General features: G+C 50.4%; 7 protein-coding genes across 7 annotated transcripts; 4 read left to right on the top strand and 3 right to left on the bottom strand.

Annotated features, from left to right (window-relative positions):
* Nucleotides 1-525: 525 nt before the first annotated feature.
* YALI1_C00442g (uncharacterized protein) lies at nucleotides 526-1,974 on the bottom strand (the record flags this gene model as incomplete). The annotated part of the gene is made up of 1 exon (XM_501283.1): nucleotides 526-1,974. One exon carries the CDS (start codon nucleotides 1,972-1,974, stop codon nucleotides 526-528), a length of 1,449 nt encoding a protein of 482 aa, XP_501283.1.
* A 1,786-nt stretch (nucleotides 1,975-3,760) lies between these two features.
* Nucleotides 3,761-8,049, top strand: YALI1_C00422g (uncharacterized protein; the record flags this gene model as incomplete). The annotated part of the gene is made up of 2 exons (XM_501282.2): nucleotides 3,761-3,763; nucleotides 3,895-8,049. 2 exons carry the CDS (start codon nucleotides 3,761-3,763, stop codon nucleotides 8,047-8,049), a joined length of 4,158 nt encoding a protein of 1,385 aa, XP_501282.2.
* Nucleotides 8,050-8,123: 74 nt separating this feature from the next.
* On the bottom strand, nucleotides 8,124-9,362 carry YALI1_C00368g (uncharacterized protein; the record flags this gene model as incomplete). Its single annotated transcript, XM_501281.1, has 1 exon — nucleotides 8,124-9,362. The coding sequence occupies one exon, from the start codon at nucleotides 9,360-9,362 to the stop codon at nucleotides 8,124-8,126; it is 1,239 nt and encodes a 412-aa protein (XP_501281.1).
* A 1,513-nt stretch (nucleotides 9,363-10,875) lies between these two features.
* Nucleotides 10,876-11,730, top strand: YALI1_C353g (uncharacterized protein; the record flags this gene model as incomplete). Its single annotated transcript, XM_501280.1, has 1 exon — nucleotides 10,876-11,730. The coding sequence occupies one exon, from the start codon at nucleotides 10,876-10,878 to the stop codon at nucleotides 11,728-11,730; it is 855 nt and encodes a 284-aa protein (XP_501280.1).
* A 135-nt stretch (nucleotides 11,731-11,865) lies between these two features.
* Nucleotides 11,866-12,651, bottom strand: YALI1_C00335g (uncharacterized protein; the record flags this gene model as incomplete). Its single annotated transcript, XM_501279.1, has 1 exon — nucleotides 11,866-12,651. One exon carries the CDS (start codon nucleotides 12,649-12,651, stop codon nucleotides 11,866-11,868), a length of 786 nt encoding a protein of 261 aa, XP_501279.1.
* A 367-nt stretch (nucleotides 12,652-13,018) lies between these two features.
* YALI1_C00331g (uncharacterized protein) lies at nucleotides 13,019-14,566 on the top strand (the record flags this gene model as incomplete). Its single annotated transcript, XM_501278.1, has 1 exon — nucleotides 13,019-14,566. The coding sequence occupies one exon, from the start codon at nucleotides 13,019-13,021 to the stop codon at nucleotides 14,564-14,566; it is 1,548 nt and encodes a 515-aa protein (XP_501278.1).
* Nucleotides 14,567-16,223: 1,657 nt separating this feature from the next.
* On the top strand, nucleotides 16,224-18,734 carry YALI1_C00293g (uncharacterized protein; the record flags this gene model as incomplete). Its single annotated transcript, XM_501277.3, has 2 exons — nucleotides 16,224-16,345; nucleotides 16,811-18,734. The coding sequence occupies 2 exons, from the start codon at nucleotides 16,224-16,226 to the stop codon at nucleotides 18,732-18,734; spliced, it is 2,046 nt and encodes a 681-aa protein (XP_501277.1).
* Nucleotides 18,735-18,783: the final 49 nt, after the last annotated feature.

Here is an 18,783-nt window from a genome sequence, read left to right as displayed (position 1 = left end):
TTTCACCAACCATGTGCATTTTAGCTCGAATAACATTCACAGGCTTGGTGATCTACATCCATGGTGTCTGGCCGATTACCGTGGTGTTTTGGCAGTAACGAGAATATTGAGTGGACTCTTCCCATCACCAATAAAGACTCATACTACAATCACGAGCGCTTCAGCTGCCACTATAGTGTTGGTGACACAATACCCCTCGATGCTGGGCATTACTGTAGCAAGAGATATTATTTCATGGCGCATTTTTCCAGTCTACCTGACTTTTTAGTGTGATTTCTTCTCCACATTTTATGCTCAGTGTGAAAAGTTGGAGTGCACACTTAATTATCGCCGGTTTTCGGAAAGTACTATGTGCTCAAGGTTGCACCCCACGTTACGTATGCAGCACATTGAGCAGCCTTTGGACCGTGGAGATAACGGTGTGGAGATAGCAACGGGTAGTCTTCGTATTAATTCAATGCATTGTTAGTTTTATATGATATGGTGTCGACGTGTCTTAACGAGATCTTGCCGGTACAGTCTGGTCTATCTGTAATCTTTTTCGTCAACACGGAAAACGACTCCGGCGTCGGTGCACCCCATTAGTGTTCCATCCACCCAACTGAGAGCTGCCACCTCCATGGCTCCATTCACGTTGGTCATGCTTCCAGACGCGTCCGCTGCGACCCGTCGTCCCTCCATGCCTCGAGACACAGTAGAGAGACTGTCAGGAAGAGAGAAAACGTTGACAGTCTCAGATCCTTCCCCGACGGCAAGATAGCCGTCAGTAATGGCAGATCCAGAGTAAAATGACCGGGCTTCTACAGGTGCAGAAACCACAGGAGGTTGCCACGAGTCCAGATTCGGACTGAGAACTGTGTCCATGCCCAGATAAGCACCATAGTTACAACTGTAGCCACACACGGACTTGTGACCCACAGAGTACAGAATATTGGACTGCTTATCGTAGTGCAGGTCGGTGACCCCGCTCTTCTCTTCGCTTTTGAACAGAGCCACGGGTTTGGACGCTCTCCCCTCCACGAACATGATTCCACTGTGACCATCTTGTTTAAGGTACCGGGTGTCCCAGATTCGAATTTCAGAGTCAGTACCGCAAGCTGTAGCCAGAGTAGTGTCTGTGATCCAGTCGATGGCCGTAAGACCGGGCTTGACGGCCTTCTCGATCTTGGTTAGTCGAGGTCCCTTGCCAAACAGAGTATGATGGGCATTAGCGTGGAGATTCATAATGGGTTCTTCAGAACGAGCATCAATGACGGTCACGGATCCCGACCGAGACGCGGCTGCCAGTAGCTGCGCAGAGTCATGAGAGGCCACTTTTCGGACTGAACCTCCGTTTCCACAGAAATACTGTCTGACAATGACGTCTTCATTCTGAGCAGTTTCCCACAGAATGACAGATTTGTCTCCCGAAGCGGTGGCCAGGAAATCAGGCAGTCCAGCCCCAGTACTCATATCGAGAATGGCGTTATTGTGCATCTGAATGGTGTTGACATGTTGCAGCTGTTTGTTGACATTGACTGCTTTGCCGTCTTGGGTTCCGATCCAAAAGCCATTTGTTGAGCTGGAAGAAACGCCGCAAAGGACAGGAAGAGGACAATCTTCGATGGCCACGGCTATTCCCGTTGCCTGGGCGTATCTATGGGGTATGGGATTCTGGGTCATGATATGGCGTCTGAGACCGTCCATTTCGCGCCACTGAAGACGAGACAGAAAAGATGCATTGTGAGAGAGACTGTTGATGCCAGATCTCAGGTGAGAAGGCAGACAGACAGCGATTTCAAATGGAACAGGGCTTTTTTCAAGCGTGCTGAACTCGGCGGAGGTGTAGTCGTCTGTTCTCTTGATAGGCGAACTTGAAGGCGGGCTAGGAGGATATTCGTGACGTCGTTTTTTTGTGGCTCCAAAGTCGAAGATGGACGCCTGACGTCGTTTATTGAGCTGCGACGGCGAGAACTCCTGGAGAGGATGTGACATTTGTGCTGTGGGGAGTTGCTTGTTGGATTTGTTGTATTCTGTCCTTCAAGCAGTATTATATTTGTCAAGGCTGGGCCAATTTACGCGCGTCTCGCATGCACCACGCGTAGACGTGACACTTTAATTAGAGAAGAGGAGACACGTGTTTGAAAGCGTGGGAGGGGGTCTGAAGAGATAAAAGCCCACATTTATCTGTTTAAACAGGTACGACAAACATTGTATCACGCGATACCCTCTCTGCTGTCCTCAATTCCTCCTAAACACTCACTTCTCCTTTCCGGCTTGCCATTGGTGGCGTGAAAGAGCCATGCCATACTACGGACAGTTGAGAATTTCGTGATGACACATTCACCAGGCACCAGGTACAACCAAACTATGTGTCAGGTACGCACGTGATAACAGTACCAACAGAAATTGTACCCATTCTGTCACAGTGTCTTCTCCTATGTCGTGATCTATATGAGCCACATTCTCTCCTACTATTCACATCAGATTATGAAAGCTGCACTGTAGCTAAAAGGTTGGGAATTTACTGTAGGAAAACTGCACATACTGTAGAGAGCTGGGAGGAAGAGATATCAAATAATATAGCTTAAATCAACATGTGGAGATCTACTACTTTATAAGAACAATACCGTACAAGTGCACAAGTACATAGTTGCAGTCATGTTACAGCATCTGGACGACCTCAAAGTCAGTGTCTACCCAATCAGGAACACCCTAACCCTCCATATCCTTGTCGCCGCGTACATATTAAACTCTGGCCGGGTAAGTGGCATCTTGCCGGGGAAAAGGGTTTGAAAGATTCTTGTACAGAACTTCTCCCATTGGCCAGAACCCTAAAATGCGGTTAGGGCACCTCAGGCTAACAAATGTGGCTATCGCCCAAACTCCTCCTCCTCTAGCCAGACAAAGTACCCGCCCCTGACCTCTTGTTTGGCAACCACTGTCGCTTCAAAGTCACGCGTCTCGTCGACGAGATGAACACGCACCGCAGACACACTGTGGCATTGGTCTGCGCCTGTGCCACGCCCGCTGGACACTACACTACGGCGCTGTCCTGGTCACGTCCTGTCTGTGTCCCCGCCATCTCCTAGGCCCTGTGGTATCATATCCAAATATGCTTTGGACGTGTATCGGGGCGTTTTTGGAGTGTGGCTACGGCGTCAGAGAGCTCGTGGCACCGTCTAGGACCTACAGAGGTGCTCTAGGGCGTCGCACAAGGGCTGGGTCGCCCGGATCATCGCAGCCATGGTGCCCACACGCGTGCTCATGTACTCTGCTGCTCACCTCCGTGACTGACATCGCCAGACGCGTCACCTGGCGGAAGAACTCTTGGTGTGAAGCTTTGTAAACACAGGGCGTGAAGCTCTGTCTACCGCTGTGGTGACTCCTTACGTAGAATCTCGGGGACAACCATGACGATGTTGTGATTGTGTCTCCGCCGTAACTTTTCATGTCCTTACTCTGTATCTTTCATAGCGCAATTCATTCCACTCTCCCACAAACAATAACCCGTACCATCCCCACTGTTTCTGCATATACACATTACTGTGTTGCTGTCGTCACGCTCTTTTTTTTTGCCGACATTTTCTCTTCATCCATCGCTCACAGAACCGCGCAACAGCACAACGGAGAAGGAACCAGAGACTTGATCACGTCTCTTTTCCTCACACAAAAGCACAACCACGACGCCAGAAACACAGACAGAAGGTCATCAACCCCTCTGCATTTTCCCCGCCGCCCACAGCGTTTGATATACGTCCATTAGCAGGTTGTGGTAACAATGGTGAGTACACTGGACTGAAGATGGCATGGTGGAGAATAAGTGGGTGATAACTGTCACAAAGAGATGGTAGAGACAGGCTACGATGCTCTATCTACCCACAAAAGTCACCATGTTGCTGTTACTAACCCTAGAACCCCGACTTCAACGACGACCCCGAGCTCTATGGGCTGCGACGGTCCCGGAGATCAGCGGTGACTACGGCCAACGAGGCCCGCAAGAGATACGTCGACTATTCGTCGTCGGAAGAGGACGTGCCCAAACGTCCCCAGAGAAAGAAGCAGGCCAAAAAGAGCAACGGAATCGTCCTCTCCGACGAGAGCGAAATGTCTCTGGATGATGAGGAATCAGAGGAGGACGATGAGGACTCTGAGGAGGACGACTACGCACCGACCAAGAAGGCTAAGAAATCGTCTTCTTCCAGACGCAAGGGTGGACGAAACAAGTCGTCTGCCCGAGAGCCGTCCCCCGACTACCAGAACCTGCGGTTCTCGTCTCGTAACGCCAAGGTGGTCAACTACAATATTGACCATGACGATGACGAATTTCTGGAGGACGAGGATGAGGACGCTCTGCAGGACGCATACGGTGATGCCGCTGCTAATGACACATACGACTACGCCACCACCACGTCCACCGAGGCGGTGGATATGGTGCTGGACCATCGTCGAAAAGAAGGCGACGACGACTCGCAGATTACAGATCTGTTTGACGCCAAGCGACACCTCGAGTTCTACATCAAGTGGCAGAACTACTCGCATCTGCACAACACGTGGGAGACGTACGATTCGCTGGCCGGCTTCAAGGGAATCAAGCGAGTCGATAATTACATCAAGCTCAACGTGCTGGAGTATGCAGAGCTGCAGCGAGATGCATCCCCCGAGGATATCGAGGCCATGGAGCTGCGACGCGAGCGCGAACAGGAGGAGTACGCTGAGTATAAACTTGTTGAGCGAATCATTGCATCAGATCGTGTCGCTGTCGACAATGGAGCCACTCAGTTGCAGTATCTCGTAAAGTGGAAGCGACTCAACTACTCGGACGCCACCTGGGAAGATGCCGAGGAGATCGCCAAGATTGCCGAGGACGAAGTCGAGCGGTTCCAGGACCGGCTCAACTCGAAAATCAATCCCAGCCAGAGCGCAGTCTACCCTGCCAACTCACGTCCTCCGTTTGAGAAGCTTACCGAGCAGCCTGGCTTCATCAAGGGTGGTGAACTTCGAGACTTCCAGCTGACCGGAATCAACTGGATGGCCTTCTTGTGGTCTCGAAACGAAAACGGTATTCTTGCCGACGAAATGGGACTCGGTAAAACCGTCCAAACCGTTGCATTTCTCTCATGGCTTGTGTACGCTCGAAAGCAGCACGGGCCCCACCTGGTGGTAGTTCCTCTGTCTACTGTGCCTGCCTGGCAGGAGACCTTTGAGTTCTGGGCGCCTGGTATCAACTACCTCGCATATCTCGGCAACACCGAGTCTCGAAAAGCACTTCGTGACCACGAATTCTACAACAAAACTGGTAACAAGAAACCCAAGTTCAATGTTCTTCTGACCACCTACGAGTACATTCTTAAGGACCGAGCCGAGCTGGGGTCCATCAAGTGGCAGTACCTGGCTGTTGACGAGGCCCACCGTCTCAAGAACGCCGAGTCAGCTCTCTACGAGTCTCTCAAGGAGTTCCGAGTCGCAAATAGACTGCTCATCACCGGTACTCCGCTGCAGAACAACATCAAGGAGCTGGCTGCTCTGGTTGACTTCCTGATGCCTGGCAAGCTCACCATCGATCTGGAAATTAATTTTGAGAACCCTGACGAAGAGCAGGAGGGTTACATTCGTGAGCTTCATAAGCGCCTGCAGCCTTTCATCTTGCGTCGACTCAAGAAGGATGTCGAGAAATCACTGCCCTCTAAGACAGAGCGAATTCTGCGAGTCGAAATGTCCGACATGCAGCAGGATTACTACAAGAACATCATTTCCAAAAACTACACGGCTCTGAACGCCGGAGCCACCGGAGGTCACCAGATGTCACTTCTCAACATCATGACGGAGCTCAAGAAGGCCTCCAACCATCCGTACCTGTTCCCCACTGCCGAGAGCAAGTTCCTCAGCTTGGCTGAGAACGGCGCTTCTCGAGAAAACGTCTTCCGAGGCATGATTATGACCTCTGGTAAGATGGTTCTTCTCGATAAGCTGCTCACTCAGCTGAAAAAGGACGGTCATCGAGTTCTGATTTTCTCCCAGATGGTTCGAATGCTCGACATTTTAGGCGATTATTTGCAGATTAAGGGCTACCAATTCCAGCGTCTGGATGGTACTGTCCCCTCTGCCACCCGTCGAATTGCAATTGACCATTACAATGCCCCTGACAGTAACGACTTCGTCTTCTTGCTGTCCACTCGAGCTGGAGGTTTGGGTATCAACCTGATGACGGCCGATACAGTCATCATTTTTGATTCGGATTGGAACCCCCAGGCTGATCTGCAGGCCATGGCTCGAGCCCATCGAATCGGTCAGAAGAACCACGTGATGGTCTATCGATTTGTGTCCAAGGACACTGTTGAAGAGCAGGTTCTCGAGCGTGCCAGAAAGAAGATGATTTTGGAGTACGCCATCATCTCCCTTGGTATCACCGACAAGGGTTCTTCCAACAACAAAAAGACTGAGCCGTCGACCTCGGAGCTGTCTGAGATCCTAAAGTTTGGCGCCGGAAATATGTTCAAGGCCAACGATAACCAGGACAAGCTGGAGAACATGAACCTAGACGATGTTCTGAACCACGCAGAGGACCATATCACCACTCCTGATCTCGGCGAGAGTCATCTTGGCGGCGAGGAGTTCCTTAAGCAGTTTGAGGTCACTGACTACAAGGCCGATGTTGATTGGGACGACATTATCCCTGCCAACGAGCTCGCCAAGATCAAGGCTGACGATCTGCGTCGAAAGGACGAGGAGTACGTCAAGGAACAGATGGATCTAATGAATCGACGTCGAGCTGCCTCTCAGCGTGCCTCCACTGCTGCTCTTGAGTCCTCTGACGAAAATGAGGAGAGTGGAGGGCGGCGTGTGGTCAAGCGCAAGAAGGAGGACAAGTTCCTCAACGAGCGGGAGATCAGAGGTTTGTACCGAACAATTCTACGTTACGGCGACGTCTCCGTCATGTGGGATAAGCTTTTCAACGACGGTACTTTGCCCCAGCGAAAGTCCGATCTCATCAAGGAAGCCTACTTTGACCTCATTGACCAGAGTAAGCGGGAGGTTGAGGAGCGAGAAAAGCAGATCAAGGAAGAGGCTGAAGCTGCTGCCGCTGCTGCGGCAAAGGCTGCTGCTTCTCGAGGCGGTGGAGATACTGCCCTGGACGAGAAGAAGCCCTCCAACACCAAAAAGGCCGTTCTTTTCACCTTCCAGGGCGTCAAGAACATCAACGCCGAACTGCTCATCTCACGACCAGCCGACATGAAGCTCATTCGAAGCCAGGTGACGGACACTTTCAAGTTCGACGAACCTCTCAAGAGTGTGCATGGCTGGAACTGTGAGTGGGACGAGGACTGTGACGCTCGTCTGCTCATTGGTACCAAGAAGTACGGTTATGGAGCCTGGACCTTCATTCGAGACGATCCACGTCTCAAATTTGGAGACAAGTTCTACCTTGAGGAGCACCGAGTTGACAAGAAGGAGGCTCGAGAGAAGACTGGAGCCAAGGTTCCTGGTGCCGTTCACCTCGGTCGTCGAGTTGACTACCTCATCTCTGTTCTCAAGGGCGAGGCTGTTCACACCAACAACGATGGCAACAAGAAGCGAATTGCCATCAAGGAGCGTGTTCGAAAGAGCGAATCTCCCGCAGTGTCCACTCCTCAACCTCCCAAGAAGGCTGCTATCAAGCGAGATCCTTCCATCAAGCGAGATCCTTCCATCAAGCGAGAGACTCCCAAGCGAGAGACTCCTGTCCCCAAGAAGATTCCTGGACCTCCCACGGCTGACGACTACTCAGACTATGAGTCAATGGACGATGAGGCGTGTCGAACGACTCTCAAACCTGTCAAGGCGTCTCTGAAGCGCCTCAAGAAGGGCGAGGATGGTTTGGACAAGAAGGCCTGGCTGGAGGTCCTCAAGAAGGAGCTGTCCACGGTGGGCCACCACATCGACTCCGAAGCCCAGAAGGTCTCTGATAAGAAGCGGGAGAAGACTCTCAAGCATCTGTGGGCGTTTGCATCCTTCTTCTGGCCCAGCAGAGTCAAGAGTAACCGTATCCGGGCAATGTACGAGAAGGTCAGCGGAGCCGCCAAAAAGTAGACTTCCAAAGTCTACTGTAACGCATCATGTAATCATATTAAAGTAATCAATATTTGTATTTTATATCGGTGTGACTAGCTCTCGTAAGCCGGTAGTGGTGGTTGCTTCTCAGGTAAGGAGGCCACGGATCGTACTGGCAATGGCAAACTTGGATCAGTGTCGTTGCTTAGAGCGTTTTCTCGATGGAAGATCGTCACAGGAGTGCTGATATTATGGTCGAAGAATCGTCTTCTCTTAATGTTACCTTGGGTCTCCAGTAACGAGAATCTCAGCGTGCTCTGGAGAGAGTGTGAGGTGGGCGCTGGATGGCTTGTCTTTGTGGTTGGGTTGATGTGGTCTGTGAATTTCCTCAGCGAAAACTTGTAGTTTAGATCTGTGTGGTCTGAGCCGTAGTCGAGAAGATTTCCCTTGCAACATGTGTCCAGAAAGTGTTGTTTGTACTCGTAGCCGCTCTCTTCAATCTCCTTGAGTTCGTTTTCATGCTGTTCAAGCAGATCAGGCGTCATGTAATGTTGGCAGTAGACGTTGTACACTCTGACAGGATCCCCCTCGTTTTCGATGATTGAAAAGTGTACACTTGTGAGTCTCAGTGACTTGACGAGAGGTGAGATAGAAATGTTGGCCCTGATAGTGTCATCGAACGAGATTGTTTTCGCTGAGAAAAGATAGGTGGTGTCAGCCTTCTGAGCCCATGCTGACGACAAGACAATAGGCATAGACAGCTGCTCAATAGGTTGTCTTCTGAAGTAGAAAGGAATAGAATGAAAATGTTCAACTGGCTTACCCAAAGGGTTCAGTTGCTTCTTTTTCCTCCAGCTTATTTCCATTCTATAGACAACATACAGAGCAGGAGGTTTGTTCTTTCCATCATTGGCAGATTTCTTTTGGCCCAGCAGTCTCACCTTTGAAAGGGGTTGTTTCTTGGTTATCTCGATTGACTCTGGAATCGTCGAGTCTAGGAACCCCGCCAGTTCAAAGTGGTGTTTTCCCTGCGGAACCATGAAGCTCTCAGCCGTGTGTTCACTCGACGAAGGTTGGACCAGTTTGTGCTTTACCGAGTTGATATTCCACTGGACGAGAGTGGTCTTAGAGTCCCTAGTCTTCTGAGTCAGCTTGACGGTCATGTCGATGATGTTCAGGTCTCGTGACGCCTCAATGGTGAGCCTAGGGGAGATGAAGGTGGTGGCCACAGCTTCGTTGAAGGTGGGCAGTTCATGGTCGAACAGCGAGTCCTGGTCGCTTTCGGTGTCGGACTCGTCGAGACTGGGCAGCCATGCCGTGGTGCTTTTGGCTGATAGTGTGACTGAAGGCATTTCTGTTCAAGTTGGCTGAAATTTCAGGCTTCTCAAAACCTGGGGCTTAGACGCTTATATGATGCAGACCGGCTGCGCGCAGCTCCCCCAGATAACGCATGTTAATAGCAATACCTAAGGTTCGTGGCTACTGTACTTTCACCAGCTAATGTCACATGGAAGTTACACACAAAGGAAGACTGACAAAGGCCACACTACAAGTAGACTACTGTAGACAGGTGAAGAGATCGGATTCCGAAGGGCTGTGAGGTGGTACCAGCAAGTATCGAGTCGTGACACGGGACATCTGTGGTTCTGAGGAGCCTTTCAGAAACAATCCTGAGATAGCTCTAATTACGATCGAATGCAAGTGCGGACCAACGTGTGATGAGAATCTCCGTCTCTCATGTCATTCCAAGTGACGTCAATCATGACTATCACTGGAGTGGCCTTTGTTCAAGAACATACGGGGTTAGGCTCGTTTTAATCTCTGTCGATTTTTGCTTGCACGCGCGACAATAGGTGGTCGTTAAAGCGGTTGAGTCTAAGAGTGATGATGGAAAAGCAGTCATTCCAAGAATTTGACGGATCCGGTATATACACGACTTAGACAGTTCATACAGGTGCCATACTTGCAACTGTCATACAACCAATTCGCTACAGGCTTATCTCTGAAATACACCTGTGTCGTGGCGGCTGCCGAGACATGGCGAACGCTAAATGACATTTTCGAGTGAACATTACCGGTCTGGTATAATATCCGTCTATGCATGGATTCAGTCTTGTAGATATAAGAGAACATCCCATGATCATGGCTCTGGCAATCACCATGCACCAACGGCCGAAGAAGGTGCGTCTCAAGTGTACCGTGTACATGAATCAAGCGAATACGAAGATAGCAGATAAATCTACAACTTGATGAGGAAGAGGTTGTAATATGGCAACCCCGATACCACACGTGCCTAATATGACCTTTCAAACCCCCTTTATTAGTCATTCGTAGTAATACAGGGACGTGCTTCCTGTCATTGTTTTGGACATATGCAACATCCAGAACCTTACTGTAGAGTCGCCGATGATGATATCACATGTGAACTGTTTGTAGTTAGCTGGTATTCAGGAGCCCAATATCAACTAAGGAATGACAGGCGATACAAGGAAAAAAACTGGGGACTCTTAATGTTGATATCATAAAATGCCTAAGCGTACACACTCGTCGGCGTGCACTTGTCGGTGTGCACTTGTCGGCGTGCAAACTTAACTTGTTTTCCCCATTTATAAGATAAGGGCGAGGGCTTACCTTTTAAGCTTAGGACTCTCTCCCAAGGGTTAGGACACGCTCGGATCAAGTATCACCTCATTTAGGACACGATCACACAATCGCACGGTTGCCATCTACGCCCCCACTAGCCACGTCCGGCACCCCCCACTAACCCAATGGTTGATTAGATTTCATTTATAGCAACGGAATCAACGCCTGGTTGCGAGAATTGTCATTTTATTCCCAACCACCTATCAAATCAACTCCCTCACAATGTCCGTTTCCATTCCTCTTCGAGCGCTGTCAAGCGGTTATAACATCCCTGCCATTGGTCTTGGCGTGTACCAGAGTGCAGACGCCGAAACCATTGTCTACGAGGCCCTCAAAAAGGGTTACAGACTGGTGGACACTGCCCAGGAGTATGGCAATGAAGCTGCCACTTGTCGGGGTATTTCCAAGTTCCTGAAGGAGACTGGAACTAACCGACGAGAGGTCTTTTACACCACCAAGCTGGACGACGCCACTGGAGGATATGAGGGCACCATGCAGCTGGCTGAGGCTCGCCTAGCTGAGGCTCGAAAGGGCGGTATTGATTACATTGATCTGCTTCTGATCCATGCTCCTTTCTCCAAGTCTCCCTACACCGAGACCCGACTGGCTGCTTGGAAGGCTCTTACCGAGCTGGTTGACGGAGGAGCCATTCGAAGCATTGGAGTGTCCAACTACGGAGTTAAGCATCTGAAGGAGTTCTGGGACGCTGATGTCAAGTACAAGCCTGTTCTGAACCAGGTTGAGTCTTCTCCCTGGAACGTGCGACAAGATATCCACGACTTTTGCAAGTCTCACAATGTCATTGTCGAACAATACTCTCCTCTGTGTCGAGGCAATCGATTTAAGGAGCCCGGTGTTCTCAAGCTGGCTGACAAGTACAAGAAGACTCCTGCCCAGATTCTCATTCGATGGAGTCTGGATAAGGGAATGCTTCCCATTCCCAAGACCGACAACGTGGACCGTCTGAGTCCTAACCTCGACGTCTTTGATTTCAATCTGACTCCCCAAGAGGTCGAGGACCTTCAGGATCTCAACTCGTATACTTGTTACGAGTGGGACCCCACCGTTACCAAGTGATCACATTAGTTCACAAACACGATACATACACATAACGCAAACAGCGTGAATAGCTCAATCAAGACAGAGTACAGTGGTTCAATTGTCTTTATTATATGTAAAACACTCTATAACTCTTTACAAAACATTGTAGCGCTAGCAATCATTCTTGCCCTTGCAATCGTTTGTGGGCTTCAAGTACTCTGTCTCTGTAACGGTGTACTCTCGATGAAGGGTCTTGGTGACAGGGTTGTCATAGGTCTCAGACTCAGTTCGGGTCTTGACAACAGTACGGTCCTTCTGGTAGGTCTCCGTGACTGTCACTGGAGGAAGCTTGAAGGTTTTGGTGGTAGTGACCGGGATCTTGACCGTGGTGGTCTGGACAGGCAGCTTATAAGTCTTGGTGATGGTCTGGTAGGCGGTCTTGATCACAGTCTTAAGCATGGTCTTGTACCGAGTCTTCCAGGCGGTTCGGGTCTTGGGCTTCTGCTTGATCCACTTGGTGAAGGTCTTTTCTCGGTACAGAGTCTCGCAGCACTCCTTCTTCTTCCACAGCTGTCCAGACTCGTCCCACTCCCACTCCTCCTTGGGAGGGGGGTTGGTCCATTCTCGGCCAGGGTCAGAATCATCGATCTCAATGTTGTATCCGTTCTCATCGTACTGGAGATCGTCTTCATCCGCGTCAATGACATCGATGAACTCGTGGTCACTGTCCCCGCCATCGTAAAGTTCCTCACCATCGAGGTAGGTGATGTTGTCCTCGTCGATCCAGATGACACCATCGCTATCTTCGCCAACGTAGATGAGCTCATCATTCGCCGACAGAGGAGCGTAGGTAGGATGGGCAGCAGGGTTGGGCGGGACTGTGATAGTGGACTTGTCCACATTACCCGCCAGAACAGCGGTTACCAGAGAAACCAATACAGTCTTGTTGAAGAGCATTGTAGGGCGCCAAACGGAGATGCTCCATGTAGAGATATCTCTCTCGTTATTATATACTCACATCATCGAGAATCTGACAAGTGCACCTTCCCATTCCACCATCTCAAGTCCTTACTCCAGGAAACAATAAATGAATCTCTCAGGTGGAGGTCGGTACAGTCACGACATATACTATGAACTGCTTGTAAACACCAGGTTTAGCCGTGCGATGACTTTTTCACCTCTAAAACTGTCCATAAATCTATCCCACAAATCGTCCATAAATGTCCAACTTGCAGTTGCCACTTCCATGTCCCGCTTAGTCTAAGGTTTGCACATTGCATAAAATCGTGTTAGTTTCGAAGATGGCGATTGTGGCGGCTTCTTCATGTCCCTGGGCAAAGTCATGGTGGAAAAGACTCTGGAAAATATACCTCTGGAAGTTGTTTCCGAAATATTCACCCAATGCGACGGCACATCTCTTTCCCGACTATGTGCCACTTCGAAACGGCTCCGTGATATCATTCATGTATACCTCCCCCACAAGTATTATGGCGCATTATGCACCGAGCACTTGCCTTTCCGACGTTTTGACGCCAGGTACGTACCCAAGCAGCCAAAAGAGTGGGTGAATGAGTGCAGTAAGCTCTTCGACTGTCTCAACGGGTTGAACAAGCCTATTCCTTTCTGCTTTGATGAGTATGTCTCTATCTGGACAACATCCAAGTTGCTAATTCAGAGTCACGAGGAGCTGGCAGAGACTCCCGACAAATACGAGGTTTCGGTGGCCGATGTTGTTCCTGAGACTCCACAGGAGGTCGAGGATAACGAGAGTGGTCAGGAGGACGACGAAGGATCCATGTCAAGTGATGATAATGACACCACACAACCAGAGCCCAGAAGACTGTACACGGATCCACATAAAAGGCTGCATTTTGTGCATCATGAGTGGTTACCACAGAATTCAACGCCTCTAAATGATTCTGTTCCCTGTCGTCAAAAGTCCTGGTATACCGGTGGACCTCCATACACCATAGGAGGACGCATGGAGTGGATTGACTCTGATGGAGACATTTTGAAACACTATGGTTTGGATCTCAGAACAGGAGAGGCGAGTATTGAGAAGCAGTGGGACTTTAGGAAATTCACCGAGCTGTTTGTGCATCCTCGTGACAGACCAATCATGATCTCACCAGAGGGAGATATTGTCGCGGAGGTACTATACAATGGAGCCTATCTTGTCAACTTCACCAAAGGCTGGTATTATTACTTTTTGGAAGGAGTGCTACACAGAGTCAGGGGTCATGTTCGCCAGTCCAGCAGAGCACCCATAGCCGAAGGACTAATAGACACTCATGGTACCAACGGTCTTCATGTATGGCCGTTATCTGACAGGTTTCTGTTCATCAAGCTGGAGGGAGGCTCCATGTGGTGTGTGCATTTAGTTGATTGGGAAACTGGACTGTGGCATTTCATGATGGAGTCGGAAGACACTCGAGTAGTCATCTTGTATCCCAGCTACTCAGGCATCATTTATGTTCATGGGCGAAACGACTACGTGGTGGGACTCATGCCCAAATTCAGCGCCGACTACACGAACCTCACGTGGTACGAGGTTTCACGGAATTATGGGATGCAGAATACTCAGTCGTACTATTCTCTGCTGTTCGACTTTAACTACGTTCCTGATACTCTCACAGGTCGGTTTGCGTGGGGACTGGACCGCATTGTTGATTTTGAGAGTGTCACTGCGGAGGTAGCACAGGGGGACTCGTATGCCATGGTCCTCAACAACGAGGACGGAAAGGTATACTGCTATGTGTTTCTCTACCACTTCACCAGGAGCGCCATAAAGTTCATCAGGGAGGATCTTGCGGAGGCTGATGGGTCCATCACGCTGGATATCAACCGCATCTTCCATGAACCTGTTCAATGATGGGGAGGTTGTGGATTGTCCCGCAAGACAGGGTTGGAATGGACTACTAGAATACGAGCTGGGCATGTATATATATAGATGATGTTAATTTATTTGAATTCCATCGATTCATATTAATTTCTTGCGTATTAATCTGATTATCCTTCACAATCCTCATAGAGTTCGACGACGTTATCATGCATATTCTGGCCGGTTCCGGCACTGGTCTTTGTCTGGCATGCACTGCCAGATTAAATTAGTCTAGAAGCCTGACACCAGGCGCATCGACCGTCGTCTGCGGATTTTCTGGGCTCCGAAATGATGTACTGTAGCAATTGTGAGGTCATTGGAGTGCGGAGGTCCTAGTAGCAACCGGCTCAAAACAACCTCATTCTTAACAGATGGTGCATATTTTGGAGTGCCCATCCGAAGCACTAGGCGACCCACCATTAGCTACGATATCCTCCCCCACGTTTTAGCCCATTTTAATCTCCCTCTACCCCACAAGTTGTCTCCGATTGTTTAGGCCCATGGACATTTTTACATTTTTAGGGGTGGTTTTAAGTCTGTCACACGTTTTAGCATGTACGTGGTCAGTCATAAATCTAATCACGCCGGTATCGCTGCCGGACTTTAGCCCTACAGTGCAAGGTGACTCTTTGATGTGTGATGCGCCAACCAGTTATTTTCGCACTGTACTCGTAGCGAATGCATCAAACACTCCGCGGGTGTCGTTTCTTGGACGTGGCATGCTGGGCGGCAAGTTTCCCATGCCAAGACTCTCTTGCTCATGTATGGTGAAACGTCTCCTCTCAACCTCCAGTATCGTGGGACGTGCTTTGACCTCCCGACAACTCCCGACTTTTTTTGCAGGCCGATACAGGCCAATAGACTGTAGACGTCTGTATCTGTTAGCATACCTACTGCAGAGTAACTGTTGAGCCAATTGTTCTACTGTACAGAAACGGTAACTATGACACAAGTACGAGTATGAGCACGAGCACGAGCTCTGGTATGTATTGTGCTAGACTACGGAAAATACTCTGCGCCCTCTTTCTCTGTGCTTACGTGGATTTCTGATGGGTCGATACAGAGAAAGATGCAGCCTCTCTGACTCAGGGACGAATTCTATCTGCCCCGAACACGGTAGGTGGTGTAGGTGTAATGGTACATCTCATACAGAGCAACACCGAGCAGCCACAAAGTCACAGGTGCTCACAATATGTGCCGCGTGTGGAGCCTACCGCGTCCCTATTTCTTGCCCTCTTATTGCCCTTTGTTAAACGTCTCAAATGTGCGAGATACCTTTTCTGCTTGTGACTCTTTTTTCTCCGCAAGCACGCCGAGGATAAACTTTTGCCTTGATGCCGAGGGTTGGGTGATTCTACAAGTAGGGCGATCGGAGAATTTAGCTTGCAAGTGGCGACACAAGAGGAGACTGAGCGGATTGGAAACACGGCCCGGCGATGTGTTTTACCACGTTTAATGCTTCATTTGGAAATATGCCGATACCGCAGCGTACCTGTAAGCTCTTTCCCTAGTCCCAGTGTACACCCGCCGATATCGCTTACCCTGCAGCCGGATTAAGGTTGGCAATTTTTCACGTCCTTGTCTCCGCAATTACTCACCGGGTGGTTTATAAGATTGCAAGCGTCTTGATTTGTCTCTGTATACTAACATGCAATCGCGACTCGCCCGACGGGCCACTAACCTGGCCAGAATCTCCAGATCCAAGTATTCTCTTGGTCTGCGATATGTTTCCAACACAAAAGCCCCTGCTGCCCAGCCGGCAACTGCTGAGTGAGTATTCCTTGCCATAAACGACCCAGAACCACTGTATAGTGTTTGGAAGCACTAGTCAGAAGACCAGCGAAAACAGGTGGAAAAAACTGAGACGAAAAGCAACGACCAGAAATGTAATGTGTGGAAAAGCGACACACACAGAGCAGATAAAGAGGTGACAAATAACGACAAATGAAATATCAGTATCTTCCCACAATCACTACCTCTCAGCTGTCTGAAGGTGCGGCTGATATATCCATCCCACGTCTAACGTATGGAGTGTGATAGAATATGACGACACAAGCATGAGAACTCGCTCTCTATCCAACCACCGAAACACTGTCACTACAGCCGTTCTTGTTGCTCCATTCGCTTTTGTGATTCCATGCCTTCTCTGGTGACTGACAACATTCCTTCCTTTTCTCCAGCCCTGTTGTTATCTGCTCATGACCTACGGCCACTCTCTATCGCATACTAACATAGACGATCCCAGCCCGCTCCCCACTTCCAGGGCACCGTTGGCAAGCCTCCTATCCTCAAGAAGGCTGAGGCTGCCAACGCTGACATGGACGAGTCCTTCATCGGAATGTCTGGAGGAGAGATCTTCCACGAGATGATGCTGCGACACAACGTCGACACTGTCTTCGGTTACCCCGGTGGAGCCATTCTCCCCGTCTTTGACGCCATTCACAACTCTGAGTACTTCAACTTTGTGCTCCCTCGACACGAGCAGGGTGCCGGCCACATGGCCGAGGGCTACGCTCGAGCCTCTGGTAAGCCCGGTGTCGTTCTCGTCACCTCTGGCCCCGGTGCCACCAACGTCATCACCCCCATGCAGGACGCTCTTTCCGATGGTACCCCCATGGTTGTCTTCACCGGTCAGGTCCTGACCTCCGTTATCGGCACTGACGCCTTCCAGGAGGCCGATGTTGTCGGCATCTCCCGATCTTGCACCAAGTGGAACGTCATGGTCAAGAACGTTGCTGAGCTCCCCCGACGAATCAACGAGGCCTTTGAGATTGCTACTTCCGGCCGACCCGGTCCCGTTCTCGTCGATCTGCCCAAGGATGTTACTGCTGCCATCCTGCGAGAGCCCATCCCCACCAAGTCCACCATTCCCTCGCATTCTCTGACCAACCTCACCTCTGCCGCCGCCACCGAGTTCCAGAAGCAGGCTATCCAGCGAGCCGCCAACCTCATCAACCAGTCCAAGAAGCCCGTCCTTTACGTCGGACAGGGTATCCTTGGCTCCGAGGAGGGTCCTAAGCTGCTTAAGGAGCTGGCTGAGAAGGCCGAGATTCCCGTCACCACTACTCTGCAGGGTCTTGGTGCCTTTGACGAGCGAGACCCCAAGTCTCTGCACATGCTCGGTATGCACGGTTCCGGCTACGCCAACATGGCCATGCAGAACGCTGACTGTATCATTGCTCTCGGCGCCCGATTTGATGACCGAGTTACCGGCTCCATCCCCAAGTTTGCCCCCGAGGCTCGAGCCGCTGCCCTTGAGGGTCGAGGTGGTATTGTTCACTTTGAGATCCAGGCCAAGAACATCAACAAGGTTGTTCAGGCCACCGAAGCCGTTGAGGGAGACGTTACCGAGTCTGTCCGACAGCTCATCCCCCTCATCAACAAGGTCTCTGCCGCTGAGCGAGCTCCCTGGACTGAGACTATCCAGTCCTGGAAGCAGCAGTTCCCCTTCCTCTTCGAGGCTGAAGGTGAGGATGGTGTTATCAAGCCCCAGTCCGTCATTGCTCTGCTCTCTGACCTGACAGAGAACAACAAGGACAAGACCATCATCACCACCGGTGTTGGTCAGCATCAGATGTGGACTGCCCAGCATTTCCGATGGCGACACCCTCGAACCATGATCACTTCTGGTGGTCTTGGAACTATGGGTTACGGCCTGCCCGCCGCTATCGGCGCCAAGGTTGCCCGACCTGACTGCGACGTCATTGACATCGATGGTGACGCTTCTTTCAACATGACTCTGACCGAGCTGTCCACCGCCGTTCAGTTCAACATTGGCGTCAAGGCTATTGTCCTCAACAACGAGGAACAGGGTATGGTCACCCAGTGGCAGTCTCTCTTCTACGAGAACCGATACTGCCACACTCATCAGAAGAACCCCGACTTCATGAAGCTGGCCGAGTCCATGGGCATGAAGGGTATCCGAATCACTCACATTGACCAGCTGGAGGCCGGTCTCAAGGAGATGCTCGCATACAAGGGCCCTGTGCTCGTTGAGGTTGTTGTCGACAAGAAGATCCCCGTTCTTCCCATGGTTCCCGCTGGTAAGGCTTTGCATGAGTTCCTTGTCTACGACGCTGACGCCGAGGCTGCTTCTCGACCCGATCGACTGAAGAATGCCCCCGCCCCTCACGTCCACCAGACCACCTTTGAGAACTAAGTGGAAAGGAACACAAGCAATCCGAACCAAAAATAATTGGGGTCCCGTG

The sequence above is a fragment of the Yarrowia lipolytica genome, chromosome 1C, assembly GCF_001761485.1.
Source record: "Yarrowia lipolytica chromosome 1C, complete sequence".
NCBI lineage: Eukaryota > Fungi > Ascomycota > Dipodascomycetes > Dipodascales > Yarrowia > Yarrowia lipolytica.
Note: the sequence above shows the minus strand (reverse complement) of the source record. Positions and strands in the feature narration are given on the sequence as shown.